The 17,083-nt window shown below is 57.8% G+C and overlaps 1 protein-coding gene across 5 annotated transcripts in view; it reads left to right on the top strand.

Annotated features, from left to right (window-relative positions):
• Positions 1 to 752: 752 nt before the first annotated feature.
• The window catches only part of SH3TC1 (SH3 domain and tetratricopeptide repeats 1), a 49,587-nt gene continuing 33,256 nt past the window's right edge, over positions 753 to 17,083 (top strand). For 2 of the 5 annotated variants that reach the window (XR_012331839.1, XM_073804815.1), the window contains exon 1: positions 13,413 to 13,717. Coding sequence is in view for 1 of the 5 variants with exons in the window: in XM_073804809.1 (XP_073660910.1) it covers positions 795 to 885 (91 nt within the window). In the remaining 4 variants the exon portion in view is untranslated. Of the gene's footprint in view, positions 886 to 13,412; positions 13,718 to 17,083 lie in introns of those variants that run through there. The other 3 variants (XM_073804809.1, XM_073804811.1, XM_073804810.1) reach the window with 3 other exon arrangements.

Below are 17,083 nucleotides of genomic sequence, written 5' to 3'. Positions count from 1 at the left end.
GGGTTCGATCCCCAGATCCCTGGTTGGGAAACTAAGATCCTGCATGCCTCATGGCTTGGCCAGAAGAAAAACAAAGGGAGGCACAGAGAGGTTAAGAAACTTGCCTCAAGTCACATGGCCAGTCCTGGAAGCAGGGGCCCCGCCCCTCGTGGTTCAGGGATCTGTGGAGGGGCACGGGAGGCTTGCCTGTCACAGGTGACTCTGCCCACCTATTTGAATGTCTGAGCATAGACGTGTCTTTGGGACGGGGTGCTCAGACTTGCCTGATGACAGGGGCCCCTTGGGAACTTGTTAAAAATCTAGATTTCTGGGCCCTGCCTTGGAAGGTGCTGACGCGGTGGGTCTAGAGTCGAGGATCTGTAACTTTCAGGACACCGCTGGTGACCCAGGAGGAACTACTTTGGGAAATGGTCTCTCTGGACGCCCTGAGATCTGCTGTTGCCTCGCACAGGGCCCAGCACACAGCAGTTGCTCAGTGGATGTTTGCTGAGCTCCCAGCTACCGAAACCGGCCCCAGCAAGAGGGGCGAACTCTTCTTGGACAGCCCAGCCGTGCTCAAGGGCCCATCCTCCTGCCTCTCTGCGGTACAGGGACCGGGGGGTGCCTCCCCTGCCCGCCCAGCTCAGGAATGCTGACCCGGGATTGCTGACTTCCACGGGCCGGGGAGGAGGAGGAAGGTTGTGGAGGAGACTCGGCCCCTTCCTGGCGGGGCGGGCTGACCGCGGGCACAGCCAATGACCCGGGCTGACAGCTCGGGCCGCCTGATCGGAGCCTGGAGGGCCAGCTTGCTGCAGATGTGCGCCTTCCTGCCCGTGACAGGCATCGCACAGCCAGCGACCGTCCTGAGGGACCCCGGGAGCCTCCCTCCCTCCCTTCCTTGGCAGGGTGAGTTCCAGACCACCGGGCAGGACTGCTCTAGGAGGAGCCGCCCCTACGCTGCGGCCCCCAGCCCCACGCTGAGGGTCACCTGTTGGGGCAGGTGAGGCCAGGGGAGGGTGGGCGTGTGTCCCCAAAACAGTCCTGGCCGGGGAGCGGCAGGGCAGTGCTCAGCTGGTCCTGCGCCTGAGAAAGGGGCCAAGGGCTGGTGGTGAAGCTGGACGTTGTCAGGGTGGCAGCTGTGAGGCAGGAGGTGCCTCCCCGGGGTGGGGCTCATAGCGGGGAGCGGGGAGGGCTCTCGAGGGCCCAGGAGACAGCAGCCCCAGGGATTCCGATCTTGGCTGAGCCCCTGGCCTGCGAGTAAGCGCCTCCCCCTCTGAGCCTCAGTTTGCCATCTGCGAGAGGCGAGCATCCGTGCTGGGGCTCAGGACGGTGTGCCCAGGGGGTATGGCGCCCACAGCCCTGGAGAGGAACAGAAGCCCTGGGCTGGGGGCCAGGTCCTGGCTTCCCCTTGCCTCTAAGACTGCCCCGCCCGCCCTGGGCATCAGCACCGGGGGTCTCTGCTCTTCCTCTTTCCCCCAGCCCCCACCCCACCCCCCAGGGGCCAAAGTCCCTGCAACACTGGGCAGTGGGCCCGAGAGTGGGTTTTGAATGGGGACGGGGCGGAGGTGGAAGGGGTGGGGAACGTCCCTGCCCTGCGGCCCTGGGGTGCACTGCAGACCTCACGTAGACTGATGGCGGGGACGGGCGGGGTGAGGGGCAGCCCTGTGGCCCAGGCGAGGCACTGAGAGCCTGGTGACTCTCCCTCTCTCCCTCCCCACCTCGGGGGCTGCGGGTCAGGCCCCAGGCTGAGTTTTGTTTACACAAAACAGAGCCTACAATTCTCAGGTGACCTGTGGAGGGGCCCGGCCCCGAGGCTCGAGGGGGCATAACTTGCCAGAGATCACCACCAGGTCGTGGCTGGAACCGGGGCCTCCGCTGAAGGCCTGCCTTGGCTCTCCCAGTGCCTCGGACCGCAAGGAGAGCACAAGGAGAGCCAGGCTCGGCCCCTCTCGGCCTCCTCGTGCAGGCTGGGCGGCTCCAAGGCTGGCCCGAGGCCACACGGCAAGTAGGCCTGAGACACGCCCTCCATCCTTCTCTCTCCACACTTGCAGGTTGTTCCACCTTACTGGGCCTCTTTAAAAAAAAAAGATGTGATTTTTTTTTTTAAATACATGGACTCCCGTATTTTTTTATTTATTTACTTTTGGCTGTGTTGGGGCCTCGTTTCCGTGCGAGGGCTTTCTCTAGTTGCGGCAAGCGGGGGCCACTCTTCATCGCGGTGCACGGGCCTCTCACAATCGCGGGCTCTCTTGTTGCAGAGCACAAGCTCCAGACGCGCAGGCTCAGTAGTTGTGGCTCGTGGACCTAGTTGCTCTGCGGCATGTGGGATCTTCCCGGACCAGGGCTCGAACCCGTGTCCCCTGCATCGGCAGGCGGAGTCTCAGCCACTGCGCCACCAGGGAAGCCCCAGAACAGTTTTAGATTTACAAAACAATTGCAAATATAGCACAGAGAGCTTTTGTAAGCCCCACCCAGTCTCCCCTGTTACTAACATCTTACATCGATCGGTTCCATACATCTGTCACAGTTAGTGAACCAATAGACTCATTATTACTAAGTGAAGCCCATACGTCATTCAGGTTTCCTTTGTTTCTACCTAATGTCCCTTTTCTGTCCCAGGACCCCATCAAGGACCCCATGTGACATTTACTAGTCACATCTCCCAGGGCTTCTGGACTGTGACCATTTCCCAGACTTTCCTTCTTCTTCTTTTTTTTTCTTCTATTTTTTGAAGTAGAGTTGATTTCCAATGCTGTGTTAATTTCTGCTGTACAGCAAAGTGCCTCCGTTATACATATAAATCTTCTTTTTCATATTCTCTTCCAGTCTGGTTTATCACAGGATATTGAATATAGCTCCCTGGGCTCTACAGTAGGACCTTGTTGTTGACCCATTCTCTATACAATAGTTTGCACCTGCTCATCCCAAACTCTCACTCCATCCCTCCCACCCCCCCCTCGGCAACCATAAGACTGTTCTCTATGTCTGTGAGTCTGTTTCTGTTTCGTAGATAAGTTCATTTGTGTCATATTTTAGATTCCACATATCAGTGATATCATATGGTATTGTCTTTCTCTGTCTGGCTTACTTCACTTAGTATGATAATCTCTAGCTGCATCCATGTTGCTGAAAATGGCATTCTTTCTTTCTTTTTCATGGCTGAGTAGTATTCCACTGTATATATGTACCACATCTTCTTTACCCATTCATCTGTCAATGGACATTTAGGTTGTTTCCATGTCTTGGCTGTTGTGAATAGTGCTGCTGTGAACATAGGGGTGCGTGTATCTTTTCGAATTATAGTTTTGTCTGGATACATGCCCAGGAGTGGGATTGCTGGGTCATACGGCAACTCTATTTTTAGTTTTTTGAGGAACCCCCATTCTGTTTTCCATAGTGGCTGCACCAGTTTACATTCCCAACCGACAGTGTAGAGGGTTCCCTTTTCTCCACACCCTCTCCAGCATTTACTGTTTGTAGACATTTTGATGATGTCTGACTGGTGTGAGGTGATACCTCATTGCGGTTTTGATTTACATTTCTCTAATAATTAGTGATGTTGAGCATCTTTTCATGTGCCTGTTGGCCATCTGTATAGCCTTTCTTATTTGAATTCTTTTGTTTTTGAGGAGTTTTGGTTTGGTGCTTTGTAAAATTCCCCTCAATTAGGAATTTTCTGATTAGACAGGGATTATGGGTTATAATCTGATGCTAATTAGTTTTTTTTTACTCAAGTCTTTCTAGCTTTGGCCACGGAGGGCTCTTTCAGCTGGCCCTGCCTCCCTCTGACACATCTCATCATGGTGGGATTTCATTCATTTGTGGCTTCATTCATGTCCTTCCTTACTTTTCTGCCACTACAGGCCAGGCTCATCGTGTCTCTATCCTGGCCCAGTCCTAGAATCAGCCAGTTCTCCAAGAGTCCTGATTCCTTTTGTGGGAGAAAAGTCTTAGGAACCAAGATTTACCTGCACTCTGTGTGTGCTTGTTGCTGCCTGGGTGTCTTTTAGGACCTCTCAGCAGATGTGTATGTGTATACGAACCCATGTATAAACACACATGTATGTGTACACGTATCCATGTAAATACACACATCTATAAGTTAGCCTATATATATGTGTGCACCAGCCCGTGCAGACGCACGTATCTGTAAGTATCTACTCGCGTGTACGTGTATCCATATATATACACGTATCTATAAGTTAGTGTGTACGTATGTGGATACTAACCCAACTATATACGCAGATCTGTAAGTTAGCATGTATATATATGTATACTAACTCGCGTATACACACATACGTAATAAGTGTATCTATATGTAACCAGTGTATCTCTATCAAGTGAAACACGAATTCACAGCGATGTCTCCACCTCTAAGCCGTCACCCATGGATCACTCCAGCCTCCTCTCCTTGGTTTTCTGTAGCTCCCACTCCAACAGTGAGAAACCCGGCTGTCACCACCCACCACCCATTTACTTAATTATTCACATTCTGACTACTGGACACACGTATAGAAGCGTAAGATTTTGTAACCCAGGCCCCCATGGGGAGCAACACGACCAGCTTGAGCCCAGGGCCCATGTGTGAGGTCTTTTGCCTTCAACCTTCAGCCTCCACTCGTTGCCAACCTGATGTGCAGGTACCTCTCCCCTCTCTTCGGGGACGCTGTTTCGTACATTTGTGATACTGTTCACTGTTTTGTCGTACTCTGCCTCCAACCTGGCATTCCCCTGTCCTCCTAAATTTGTTTTATTTGCATACGTTCAGGTTCACTTTGTGCTATAAAGTTTAAAGTCTTTTGACACATGCACGGTGTCAGGTATCCACTGTCACAGGATCACACAGAGTTTCGCAACCTGAAAAAAATCTCCCAGGCTTCCCTACTCAGCCCTCTGCGGCCGCTGATTTATTTGACACCTGGGTCATTTCCGAGAAGTCACTGTTATAGAGCCCCCGCCCCCTCGGAGCCCTGCCGTCTCAGAAGCAGGCAGTCATCTGCGGAGTGATGCCAGAGGCCGCCAGGCAAAGGGTGAACACTGCGGCTTTACAGGAGTTGGCTGGTAACCCAGCCTCAGGTGGGCCTGGCCCCGGGCTCGCCGCAGCCCTGCTGAGGGTGTCCTGACAGATGCCGGTGGCTGTGGAGCTGGGAGGTGACAAAGGGTCTCTTGGGACCACTTTGCACTTCCAAGCATCATTTCATGCATTTCAAGGACATGGACCCGTGTCCAGTCCCCAAGGTTTTCTGTAGAGTCATTGGCTTCTTCCTCCAGCATGGAATATGGGGGTCAGCATCTCAGGTGCAGTTTAACTAGAAACACCTGCTGGGAGAGGGCCGGGTCCAGCCTGACTGGGAACCAAAACCCGCAGCAGATTTTGTTTGTTGAAAATGAACAGTAAAGGGACTGAGAAAAGCAGCAGACAAATCCCAGCTGAGGTCCAATCTGCAAAAGTACCTGGTCAGGCCTCAAAACTGTCAAAAGTCATGAAAAACATGGAAAGTCTGAGAAATCAGCACAGCTCAGAGGAGCCTAAAGACACACGATACTGAAGTGTGAGGTGGTGTCCCCAGTGGGCTCTGGGGACAGAAAAGGACACTAGGGAAAAGCTAAGGAAACCGAATGAAGTATGAACTTCAGTTAATGGTGAGGTATCAATCAATATCGCTTCATCAGTTGTGACAAACGCACCATAACGACGGGAGATGATGTTGCGGAAACAGGGCGTGGCACCAGATCGGTGGGTGCTCCAGCCAGGCCCCCCACGCCGCGGCCTGTGAAACCTGCCGCTGGGTGGCTGGGCGTGTGAAGGGCTCAGGTGCGGATGTCCACCTGCAGCGGGGCTGCTGCTCGGAGCCTGCGGTGGCCCGTGGATGAGACCTGAGTCCATCCCACCCAGCTGCCACCCTGGAGAGCCAGGAAGAAAGGGGGGAACTACAAATCGGCCAGGAGGAGACGGGTGAGCGTCCTGTACGGCTTTGCCCTATCTGAGGCGGTAACTCAGGGGGCTACCCTTTCTGCGAGTCTGGGGCAGGCAGGTCCTTCGCACAGGGGCTCCTGTTCAGGTGCCTGTTTGTTAGTCATTCAACAAACGCTCGCAGACTTCCCCGGCAGTGCCCTTGAGGGTCCTCGAGTGTTAGCCGAGCGGCAGCCTAGAAAGAAACCCCAGTTACAGCACAGATGTGCCCAGGACCCTCAGGGCTGGGGAAGGGGTGGCTTCCACGTCAGCGAGGCCTCAGAAGGAGGCAATGCAGGAAGGAGACAGACAGGAGTTGAGGTCACAGCCTGGAGGAGAAGGTGACCAGGAAAAGGATGTGCAAATGCAGAGGAAGTGGTGGGGGGCACAGGGGATCAGGGAGCCCAAGGACCCCAACCATCGGGGGAACGGGGTGGCCTGAGTGTGACAGGTCAGTGGAAAGTGAAGGACCAGGTGCTGAGTGGCCGGTGGTGCTGTTTTCTGAGATTCAGGGGATGGAGGGGTGGGTGGTGGGCAATGGGGGCAGTGGTCCAGTCCCACCGAGAGGAAGGCCTGGCATCGCCCTCAGGTGTGAGGTGGCACCTGGGCTGTCAGTGTGGGCAGAGGGCTCTGAAGTCCCCGACCTTCACGCTCACACCTAAGAACGAGTGTAGACAGAGCAGTGTGGCAGGTAGGCAGAGGGTGGCCGCTGAGGGGCCAGCGAGATGAGGACGGGGGCGAAACCATTGGATTTAGCAACGCGGAAGGTGCTGGCGGCCTGGGCAAGGGCAGTTTCGGGGAGTGGGTGAGGAGAGGCTCAGGAGGGGCACAGAGTTGGCTGGGGGAGAAGGCTCTAGAGGTCTCGCCAGAGGGAGCAGAGATGAGAAGTCGCCAAATGAACGACACGGGGGCTGAAACGGGGGCTACGCCCCCAGCCAGCATCACCCATGTGTAGTCCTGGCACAGCAGGGAGCGGCATCAGGGGGGCCTGCAGAAATTCCCCCCGAGCCCTCCTGCCCTGTCCCACCTGCAGTGGTGGGTCTTGGCTGGGAGGCCTCTGGGAAGTGTGTGCTGGGGCCTGGGTTAATGTTTGCACAGCCAAGCTCGAGATCCATCCCCCGGTGCCTGGGCTGGGATAACGCCCAGAATCCCAGTGGATGCCACACCCCGCTTCGGGAATGCTGGAACCCTGGAGGGTGAGGGCCCACGGGATCGGGGTGTCCCTGGGGTCTCGTTTATAAGCTGGGTGACTTCCCCAGTCTCCCAGGGAAAACGGCAGCCATGAAGGCCACACCGTGCATCCCAGTCTGGAGCCCCCTACTCCCATCTCCTCCAGGCAGCCGCCTCCTGGTCACCCACGACTCAGGGGATGGATGGTCCAGGGCAGTGGGGCGAGCCTGTCCTATGATGGGAGGAACCTCTAAGACACGGCCACTGCCAGCTGTGTGGCCGCTTAGAACCCCATCCCTTAATTCTTTTTTATATATTTATTTAATTTATTTATTTATTTGGTTGGTTGGTTGGTTGCATCAGGTCTTAGTTGCAGCTCGAAGGCTCCTTAGTTGCGGCTCACTGGCTCCTTAGTTGTGGCATGCGAACTCTTAGTTGTGGCATGTGGGATCTAGTTCCCCAACCAGGGATTGAACCTGGGCCCTCTGCATTGGGAGTGTGGAATCTTAACCACTGTACCACCAGGGGAGTTTCCACCCCGTCCCTTAGTTTTTAAAGGAGGGGGCTACTTTGAACTGGTGGGTACCACAGGGCCCCCCCTAAGGATGTGACAAGGAGGACATGCCAGTCCGGACCTTGCTCCCTTATAGGCTGTGAAAACAACCTTTGTCCTTTCTTACCAACTTGCTCCGAGTGCCCTGTCACATTATTTGGGGTGTTGACGAGGGAGCACCCCTCTTCTGAATGTGGAAGATTCCCAGGCACAAATACACCCAGGCACCTGGCCAGCTCGTGGGCCGAGGAGGGGAGACAGGGCAGCAGAGTCAGCGATTCCCGGACAGAGGGCGACGCCTGCCCAGACAGAGCCGGACGGGCTGGGGCCACGGCCATTGCGGGTGGCGTCTCCGGTCCACAGGAACTGCTGACTGCTTCCTGCAGGCCTTCGACCCGGCCCGGGTGGCCATCAGTCATCTGGAAAGGCTGTTTAGTCCCGATATCCTTGTTTTGCAAAGAGCAGTTCCTGAAATCACGGGGCCTAGAGCTCTGCTCATCTTTGATTGGGCCTGGTTTCAGCTGCTCAGGCCAGAAACAACAAACACGGACCGAACTCTGCTGAGCACACGCCTGGTTCTAGCCCCTGCGGCAGGTCCAGCGGCAGCCGGGGTGCCTGGTTCCAGACGAGCAGCTTCTCCCTCCGTCCGGGGCTCCGACCTCAGACCTGGTTGTGCAAAGGAAGGACGTCTCAGGCAGATTGCTCCTTAGACCCGGGTGGGGCTCAGGAATGCGCTGGCCTTGGCAAGAGTGTCTTTCTGGGAGATTGCTTGAGTCGGGTCCCATCTGCATCTGACAGATGTGGAGCCAGAGACCAGGGAAGGTGAGGGGGCGTTGCCTGGCGTGGACCAGTGGGGGTACTGGATTCACCCCCTCCTGTGACCTTGGGTGAGGGGCTTTCTCTGCCGGAGTCTCAGTTCCTCCGAAGCCTGAAGGACGGACTTTGCTACCTCGCAGCCCTATCGCCTGTCTTTATTGGGAACATTCTCAAGTGCCAGTTCTCGGTAACCCTCGATAATTTAGCAGCTGCAGTCCTAACCAGCGGGAGGAGGGAGGAAGGGTGCAGCTTCCTGTATCGTGTCCTGAGCCGGCATCAAGCACAGGACAGTCTTCAGCTCTCTGGTCATTACTGGTCTTCCAGGCTGCCTGGTGCTGGTGCCGGCTCCACCGTTCTCTACTGAGATGCTCTCCTAATGTTACCGAATCCAAGCCCGGTCTGCTCGCTGCACTACAGGCCCATAAATCGGGACGAGATGTTGAGGCAAGGAATAGCGTCTTCATTTGGAAAGCCGGGCGTCTGAGAAGATGGCGGACTAATGTCCTAGAGTACCATCTTTCTTTTTAAACAAAATTTATTTATTTAATTTTGGGCTGTGTTGGGTCTTCGTTGCTGCGTGCGGGCTTTCTCTAGTTGCGGCGAGCGGGGGCTGCTCTTTGTTGCGGTGCGCGGGCTTCTTATTGCGGTGGCTTCTCTTGTTGCGGAGCACAGGCTCTAGGCATGCAGGCTTCAGTAGCTGTGGTGCGCGGGCTCAGTAGTTGTGGCTTGCGGGCTCAGTAGTCGTGGCACACAGGCTCAATAGATGTGACTCGCGGGCTCTAGAGCGCAGCCTCAGTAATTGGGGCGCACAGGATTGGTTGCTCCGCGGCATGTGGGAACTTCCTGGAGGGCTTGAACTCACGTCCCCTGCATTGGCAGGTGGATTCTTAACCACTGCACCAGCAGGGAAGTCCCCTAGAGTACCAGGGAAGTCCCCTAGAGTACCATCTTATCTGGGTCTCATGCCAGTTTTTTTTTATAGAACAGAGACAGGGAGGAAGTAAAGCAAAAAGGCTTTTTTTTTTGCCTGTTTTGCAAAATATCTCCTGGCCTGGCCAGCCTCCGGGAGGGGATGTGTTAATTTCTTTTCTGCAGCCATTCACAGGTGGGCAGGGTCAGAATGTCTTCCTGTGAGGTGAACAAAGGCACTTTGGTTTAACATTCAGGCAGAGGGGCAGGGTTCCCCAAGGCAGGCCATTACCTATGCTTGTAGCTATCGGCAGCATCCTTTTAGTGATTATAGCAACAAAAGCAACAAAAAGCAAAGATTAAAGTAAAAGAAACAGATCCAACATGGAGTCAGATTCTGTTCTTCCCTGTTTCCCTAATGGTGAACCTTTCCACATCCCAATTCCGGGGTGGCAAGGGATGCTTTGTGGTGACTCCTTCCTGCGTCAGTGGCAGGGTGATCCTGAGGGGCTTTTCCATGAATTCCCCATCCCGCCCCGTTCTCTAGAGCAGGACCCATACCCAGGGCCAAATCCCACCCCTGTTTTGCAAATAAGGTTTTCTTGGCACTGGACCAGGCCCAGTCATTTCCTGTCACCTAAGCCTGATTTCAGGCTGTAACTGCAGGGTTCTGGTGGATCCCACATTATGACCTGAAAAGCCAAACCTATTTGTTCTCTGTCCCTTTATGGAAAGCATCTGCTGCCCCTGTTCTAGAATCACCTGTACATCTTGCTTCCACTGTCTGGGCTGTTGCAGAGACCCAGCAGGGAGTCGTCCTGTCCCCCAACCCTAACCCACCCCCTCCCCAGGGCCTCTGCATTCCTGGGATTCACCATTTATGTTTATGGCCTGTTGTAGTTTAACCCTCAGGGCGAGAGGGTGACCTGCCCCCAGAATCTGCAGCCACCAGGAGTGGCTATGGGATGCTTCAGCAAGCTGCCTACCTGGAGCAGGCCAGGCTCATGTGCTCTTCTGGCTGGCCCTGTCCCCAGGCAGACCTTTACACCTTCTCTCTGCCTAGTCCCTCTTCCTCCAAGAGTCAGCTGAGGCGCTTCCACCTCCAGGAAGCCTTCCTAGATTTCGCCTCCCTCTTCTTCCCCTTCCTTTGGCACTGCCCAGATCGTGCTACGTCATCCCAGTCTGTTTCCAAGTCTGTAACCCCAACTTGTCTGAGCCCCCTTGTGGGTGGGGACTTGAAGTCAGAACTGGGATGATGGAGCCAAGATGGGGTAGCTCTGAACCCCAAAGTGCAGAGCAGTCACAAGGCAGAGTGTGGGACCCCCCAAGAGGCTGGACCACGTGCCAGGGAGGCTGTCCAGAGGATCACAGCTGGGCCTGGGGGTTGGGCTAGGTCACCTTTCCTGGCCCAGGACTGTGATGATACAGCCCCTCCCAGCCCCAGAGGACTGAAAATGCTCTAAGATGACATGACAAAATTAGAAATTGCTTTTGTCTTTGTAGGACCACAGTTGTTGCTATTTGCTCCATGAGTTAAAACATAAGCAGAGGATGGAAGGCAGGGCACCCCACAGCCCCTGTCCCCCAGCTCTGGATGGCAGCCCAGGGCCAGCGTCTATGGTCTAGGAATCAGGCGGGAGCCGTCCTGGGAGCTCATTGGGAACCTCCGTCCACAATGGCAGAGCAGGGTCCAGGCGGGCTGAAGGTGGGAGGGGGCCACCTCGGACCCACAGGGATGGTTAAAGAGAAGCTGCAGCTGGGTTGCTGGCGGGTGGCCACAGGATTTCCCACAGGAAGTTCCTGAGAGCTCTTCCTCTGGCCGTGTGTCTCATGCCTTAGAGTGTCAGGGGTCCGCTTTGGCCCTGGGCAGCCCTGGTGTCAGCCTGGGGACTGTGTGACCTGATCCGGGGCAGGTCCTGCCTCTCCTAAGCCCGTTTGCTACTCAGTCCAGTGGGATGGTGGTAATACACTGGAATGGCTACAACCCATGCATCCAGCATCTTTTTGGCAAGTGATAACTGGAATTTATTACAACCCTGCAGGGATCAGAGCTGCTGACCTGGGAGGGCACTTAGAGATCTCTTATCCCAAGTTGACCCTTTAAAAGGGAGGAAGTGAGGCCCAGGGGGTGACAGGCTCCCTCAGGGGCACCCGAAACCTGGGCTGGGCTGGGGTTGAAACCAGCCTCTTGCACACAGGGCCGTACGGGGCTGCCCTGTGGTGCAACTTCCAGGAGGGACCCCTTATTTGGAAAGGCTCACATTCTTCCTCTGGAAGGCTATTAGGGTGCACTTGTAGAGTTGGGGTACACGCTGTGAAGTTGGGGTACGGTATGCAGAGCTGAAGGATGCTGGGCACAGTGGGGGAGGCTCTTGGAAACCCCCTCGGCCTTGGGCCAAGAATGCAGCTACAGAGGCAAACAGGATACGGGGGCTCGGGCCGCAGCGGGGCACAATGGCCAGGAGAGGAAATGCGTCCAGACCCTTTTATGGTTGTGGAGCCCATCTGGGGCCTCTTTCAACACAGTTTCCAGAAAAACAAAGGGAGCAGAAGCGAGCAGCTCATGTTCCGCACAATGTGGGGTTCTGGAGAGGCGGCTGGAGAACTAGGGGGCCCCAATCCACAGACAGAGGCCAGGCTTGGGGAGGCCGCACCTCCCTGGGGCAGAGAGGGAGAGCTGCTGGTGGGAGTGGCTGCCTGGCCCCCTGGGACCCAGGGGGTGGCGTGAAATCCTCCCCCATTACTTGGCCTGTGGTCTTAGGGAACTGTGAAAATGGCCACCTAGAACCTCTGGGTCCTGCCTTGTGGTCGCCGAGCATGTTGGTGGCGTGTGGGGTGTGGCCCAGCTGGGCTGGGGGTGTGGGCAGCCCGAGCTCCGAGCCTGGCCTTTCTGGGGCCCCCGGAGGGAGTGGCTTGCCTGCCCTGGACCTCAGCGGCCAGAGCTGCTCCGAGAGGGGCTCGAGCCTCATGCTGGCCCTCAGTGGGGGCTTCGCTGGTGTGAGCTGGCCACGCGCCCACACGTCTCCAGCTGCCCCCTCACGCCTGGGCTCTGGCCCACTGGGGAGGGGAGGAAGTTTGTGACATTGGGGTGACTGCATTAATGCTGGGAGTTGATCTGAGAAAGGACGGACGGGGTGGGGAGGGGGTCATCCAGAAATATCTCGGCCCTGAGTGGTTCTCACTCTGGGTGACATTGCCCCCAGGAGACAAGTGTCTAGAGATGTGAATGGTTGTCACAGCTGGGGTCGGCTTCAGCTGGTAGAGGCCAGGGATGCTGCTAAAATCCCAGTGTACATGGCAACCCCCTCCCCGTGACAGAGAGCAATCGTCCCAGCAGTGCCGCAGTTAGAAGCCGAGCCCGGGGGCTTCGGTGTCGGTCAGACCTGGTTCTGGGCTCACCTTCTAGTTACCACCGGCCTTGGGCATGCCACATCATGTCCCAGGCCTCAGTTTCCCTGTCTGTAAAATGGGCACATTACCACTGAACTCAGAGACGTTCCTGGTCATGAAGCCAGGCCATGAGTGAAAGTCCAGCCTTTCTCAAGCACAGGACGGAGAAGGTGGCCCTCTGTTCTTGATTCCTGGGTCTGGGCTGGGGCCAGCAACCAGAGCCACACCCCTGCCTCCGTGAGGGCCTGAGAGCACATGGGAGGCTAGGGCCAGGGGCCGACCCGCGTTCAGTTCCTGCTTCTTGTCTGAGACCCAGGAGACCCAGTTCTGGCTTCCCAGGCAGGGCTGAGATCCCCTGCTGTCAAACCCAGGTCGGGCCTGGAGCCCAGCGGAAAGACAAAGAGGGAAGGACAGCAGACGCCCAGCTGTCCCCTGTGTGCGTTCCCATTGACTGGGCCAACGGGCCGGGGCAGCACCGGGGCAGAGGGAAGGAGCTGTGCGTATGCGCATGCACGCACACACGTGTGCACATGTATGTCTTGTGTGTGCACACGTGTGTGTGCACGTGTGTGCGGTAAGTGGAAGAGGAAGAGAGAGCAGAGCTGAGGTTGGCGGGGCAGCTGTCAGACTTCCCCAATCCTGGCAGCTGAGGCGGTGTGGCCTCCACATCTGAGCCTGGGTGCCGGGCCCTGGGCAGGCGGGGCAGGGCCTGGAGCCGGTCCAGGACGGAGCTAATGATCAACCAGCCCTTGGGGGCGGTGCAGCAGCGTGGGGCCTGCCTCTCTCCGGAGGCACGGGTGCAGGGAGGAAGTAGGGCAGGAAGAGGGGACGGTGGCGGCCACTGTGCAGTCAGCTGGGCTGCGGGCGGCGGAGACGGCCTGCGGGGCGAGCCAGCGAGGAGCTGGGAGCGGCCGCCTGGTGCCGCGGTCCTGCAGAGCGGGGCGCAGGTACGGGGCGCTGACGGGCGGGCGAGGACGGCCGAGCAGGCGTCGTCCACGGAGCTGGGTCTTGCCACGGTCGGATCTGAGCCGTCTTGCCTTTCACTTTCTTGGAGACTTTTCTGACCTTTTAGGATCGGGAGGGAGAAGGAGTGGAGTCTGGGGAGGCCCGAAGGCTGTGGGCACTGGTTAGCGGACTCCCGGGCAGAGCTCTGGGAGCACCCCGTGCTGGCCGGCAGCCATGGCCCCAGTGATGATGTCGGGTTTGACAAAGCACAGTCGCTCCCGTGATCTCGCTTGTCCCCCACTTCACGCAGGCAGCCAGCCAGCGCGTCCCGAAGGTCTGGCCAGGACGCAGGAACATCGCCAGCAAGCAGGGTTCCGGGTCTAGGGGGCCTCAAGTGGGCCTCCACCCTGGGTTGACGCCACCTCTGGTAGACACCACGTGTCCCGGCCCGAGTGGCACTGTAGCTGTGACCTGGCCACTCTGAGGTCACCGCCCCTGGGCCTCTTCTCCATCAACAAATGGGACGAGTGACTTGACCAGGGGCCCCAACCGGAAGGTTCTAGGGGAAACCCAGACCCAAGGCTTCAGAGCACCAGGTCCTGCCCTGGGTGTGTGGTCCCAGCACATCACTGAGACCCTCCCCCGGCCTGCAGTGACCCCCGGCCCCCTCCGCCGGGAGCCCCAAGCCCTGTCTGTGGGAGTTTCCTAGAGATGACAGACGGCAAAGCCACACTGGTGGGAGTTAGTGTTGCGGGTCCCTTGGGGCGCAGCCTCCCACGGGGCGGGGGGCTGGGTACGGGGGGCCGTGCCGTGGCTGAGCTTGTGGATAGAGGCGCAGCCGTGGAGGGTGAGCTCAGGTTCAGGGTGGGTGTCGAGGGCTGGACTCAGACCCTCCTGGGTTTAGATCCCACCAGAGCCGCCCCGGCCGGGCGGAGTCAGCACAGCTGCTCACGGAGCCGTCTTGGCTCCTCTGTGCAATGGGTGCAGCGCTTGCTCCCGCAGGCCGTCATGAGGACTAAGCGGGACGCTCAGCGCTGCGGGGCGGCGGCTCCCGACCATGACAAGGCTTCCTGAATCCGGTGCTGAGCCGGCGTCTGAGGCCTGAGGTCACTTAATCCTCCTCCCAAAACGCCAACTTTACGGCAGAGAAATTCAAGGCGCGGGGGACCCAGGGCGACTACTGTCCTGGGGCTGCCGTAACAGAGGGCCACAAACTGGGGGCTTCTAACCACAGAAGTTAATTCTCCGCCAGTTCCGGAGGCTGGAAGTCTGAAGCCCAGGTGTGGGGGGCGGGGGCTCTGAGGGAGGGTCCTTCAGCTCTTGGCCGCTGCAGGCGACCCTGGGCTCGTGGGGCGCATCGCCCTGGCCTCCGGCTCCATCTTCACACAGCATCCCAGGTGTGTCTGTGTCCCTCCTCTTCTTATAAGGACCCCAGGCATGCAGGGACACCTCGGTCCTGTGTGGCCTCATCCTAACCTCACCTGCAAAGACCCTGTTTCCAAATAAGGTCACCTGGGCTTCCCTGGTGGTGCAGTGGTTGAGAGTCCGCCTGCCGATGCAGGGGACACGGGTTAGTGCCCCAGTCTGGGAAGATCCCACCTGCCGCGGAGCGGCTGGGCCCGTGAGCCATGGCCACTGAGCCTGCGCGTCCGGAGCCTGTGCTCCGCAACGGGAGAGGCCGCAACAGTGAGAGGTCCGCGTACCGCAAATAAGGTCACCTTCTGAGGTTAGCGGTGGACATGACTTTGGGGGTGCACTGGTCACCCCAGTACAGGGGGTGACCAGACAACCCTCAAGAGGTGCTTCTTGGTGAGGTGGACGAGGTCTGCATGGCCCTCGAGGCATTTGCTCAGTACGGGTCCAGAGAAAGCTCTGGCCAGACCTCCCCAAACCATCTCTTCCCTTTGTCCAGCCCGCGTTTATTAAACGCAGCTGTAACCCAGGAGCACCAGCCTTTAATCCACTGACCTCCTTGTAGGTGGTGTTTTCATTCTCATTCTCTGGTGGGTAAACTGAGGCATGGGGCGGTGTTCTGGTGCCAAACTCCCGTCCCCTGGGTTTGGGTGCTGGCTGGGACCTGGGGCCTGTTGCTGACGCATCGGGTGGCCCAATAGTGAACAGAGCAAAGGGGCCAGAGACCACAGGGAAGGACAGTCCCTGAGTCTCCGCAGGGCCGCCCGTGGGGGCTCTGGACACCCGCCAGGCTGCGGGCTGGGCGGCCCCTCCTGCAGTCGGGAGCCGGCAGCCTGTTGGGCTGAGCAAGGCTATTTTAGGACCCAGCAGGGAGGGACCCTCCCAGGGAGACAGAGCCCACTTCCTCACGCGGGCTGTGACCAGGAACCCCACGCTTACGACTGTCCCCGGCAGCCCTGCCTGATGGGCAGGCCCCTCATCAAGAGTGGGAAGTCCCCTGAGCCCCGAAGCCTTCTGTTTTCTCAGGAAACCAGCCCTGAGCTGCTGGGGGCAGGCCTGTGGGGCAGGGACACAGGCGCTGATGGGCTGGTCCTGACTCCTGGGCGGAGGCGGGGACAAGAGTCAGACGCCCTGGGTGTGGGTTGTGCAAGATGCCTGGCTGTAGAGAGGGGGGGACGAGGACCCCGGCTGGGGGTTATAGAGACCCCACAAACAGGACCTGTGCAGGACAACGGGTCCAAGTGCCCTACTGAGATGCTTCAGAAGAGCAGAACAGCGGGGATAGCAGCCTGGCCTCCAAGCCGCGTAGCTGCGTGCTTCCCGGTCCCGACACCCACCTGTGACCAGGCCACGGTGCCCTCGATGACAGGTGTGGGGCTCGCCGTTTTCAGAGTAAAGAGAGGAAGGAAACAGACGATGGCTTGGCTGGGGGCTGAGGAGGGCCAGGCAGATGGAGCGGCACCCTGAAAGATGCCAGGAGGTCTTCGTGCGTGACAAGGGCGGGGATGGCCCCCGGGGACCAGGGCACAGGGAGTGCAAGGCACCAGGGCTTGAAATGACATTGGACATTTAACAAAGGTTGCTGGAGAATTCTGCAGCAGTGCTGCGTTCCTGGAACCTGCCGGTCCACGCTGCTTCTTCCTCTGGCAAGGGAGCACCCTCCGGCCTCCTCCCTCCTCCCTGGGGGCGAGGGGCTGCCTAGAAGGGTAGCAGGGTGGGCATGGACAGGGGTGTCTGTGTGGGGGGGGATGTGAGTGTGTGAGAGAGTGTTAATGTGAGAGTATATATATGTGTGTGTGTGTGTGTGTGTGTAGGGGGTTGAGTTGCCCCCCGCCTCGGAGCCCAGCCCGGTTTCTCCATCTGTAGAACGGGGTGATGTCCTTTCCCCGCCAGCTGCAGTGCACCTGGCTGAGGCACCTGGCGCATGCAGGTGTTGACAAATACTTGCGTCTGAG

The sequence above is a fragment of the Tursiops truncatus genome, chromosome 5, assembly GCF_011762595.2.
Source record: "Tursiops truncatus isolate mTurTru1 chromosome 5, mTurTru1.mat.Y, whole genome shotgun sequence".
Classification (NCBI taxonomy): Eukaryota; Metazoa; Chordata; class Mammalia; order Artiodactyla; family Delphinidae; genus Tursiops; species Tursiops truncatus.
This window is presented reverse-complemented; position numbering and strand designations above follow the sequence as displayed.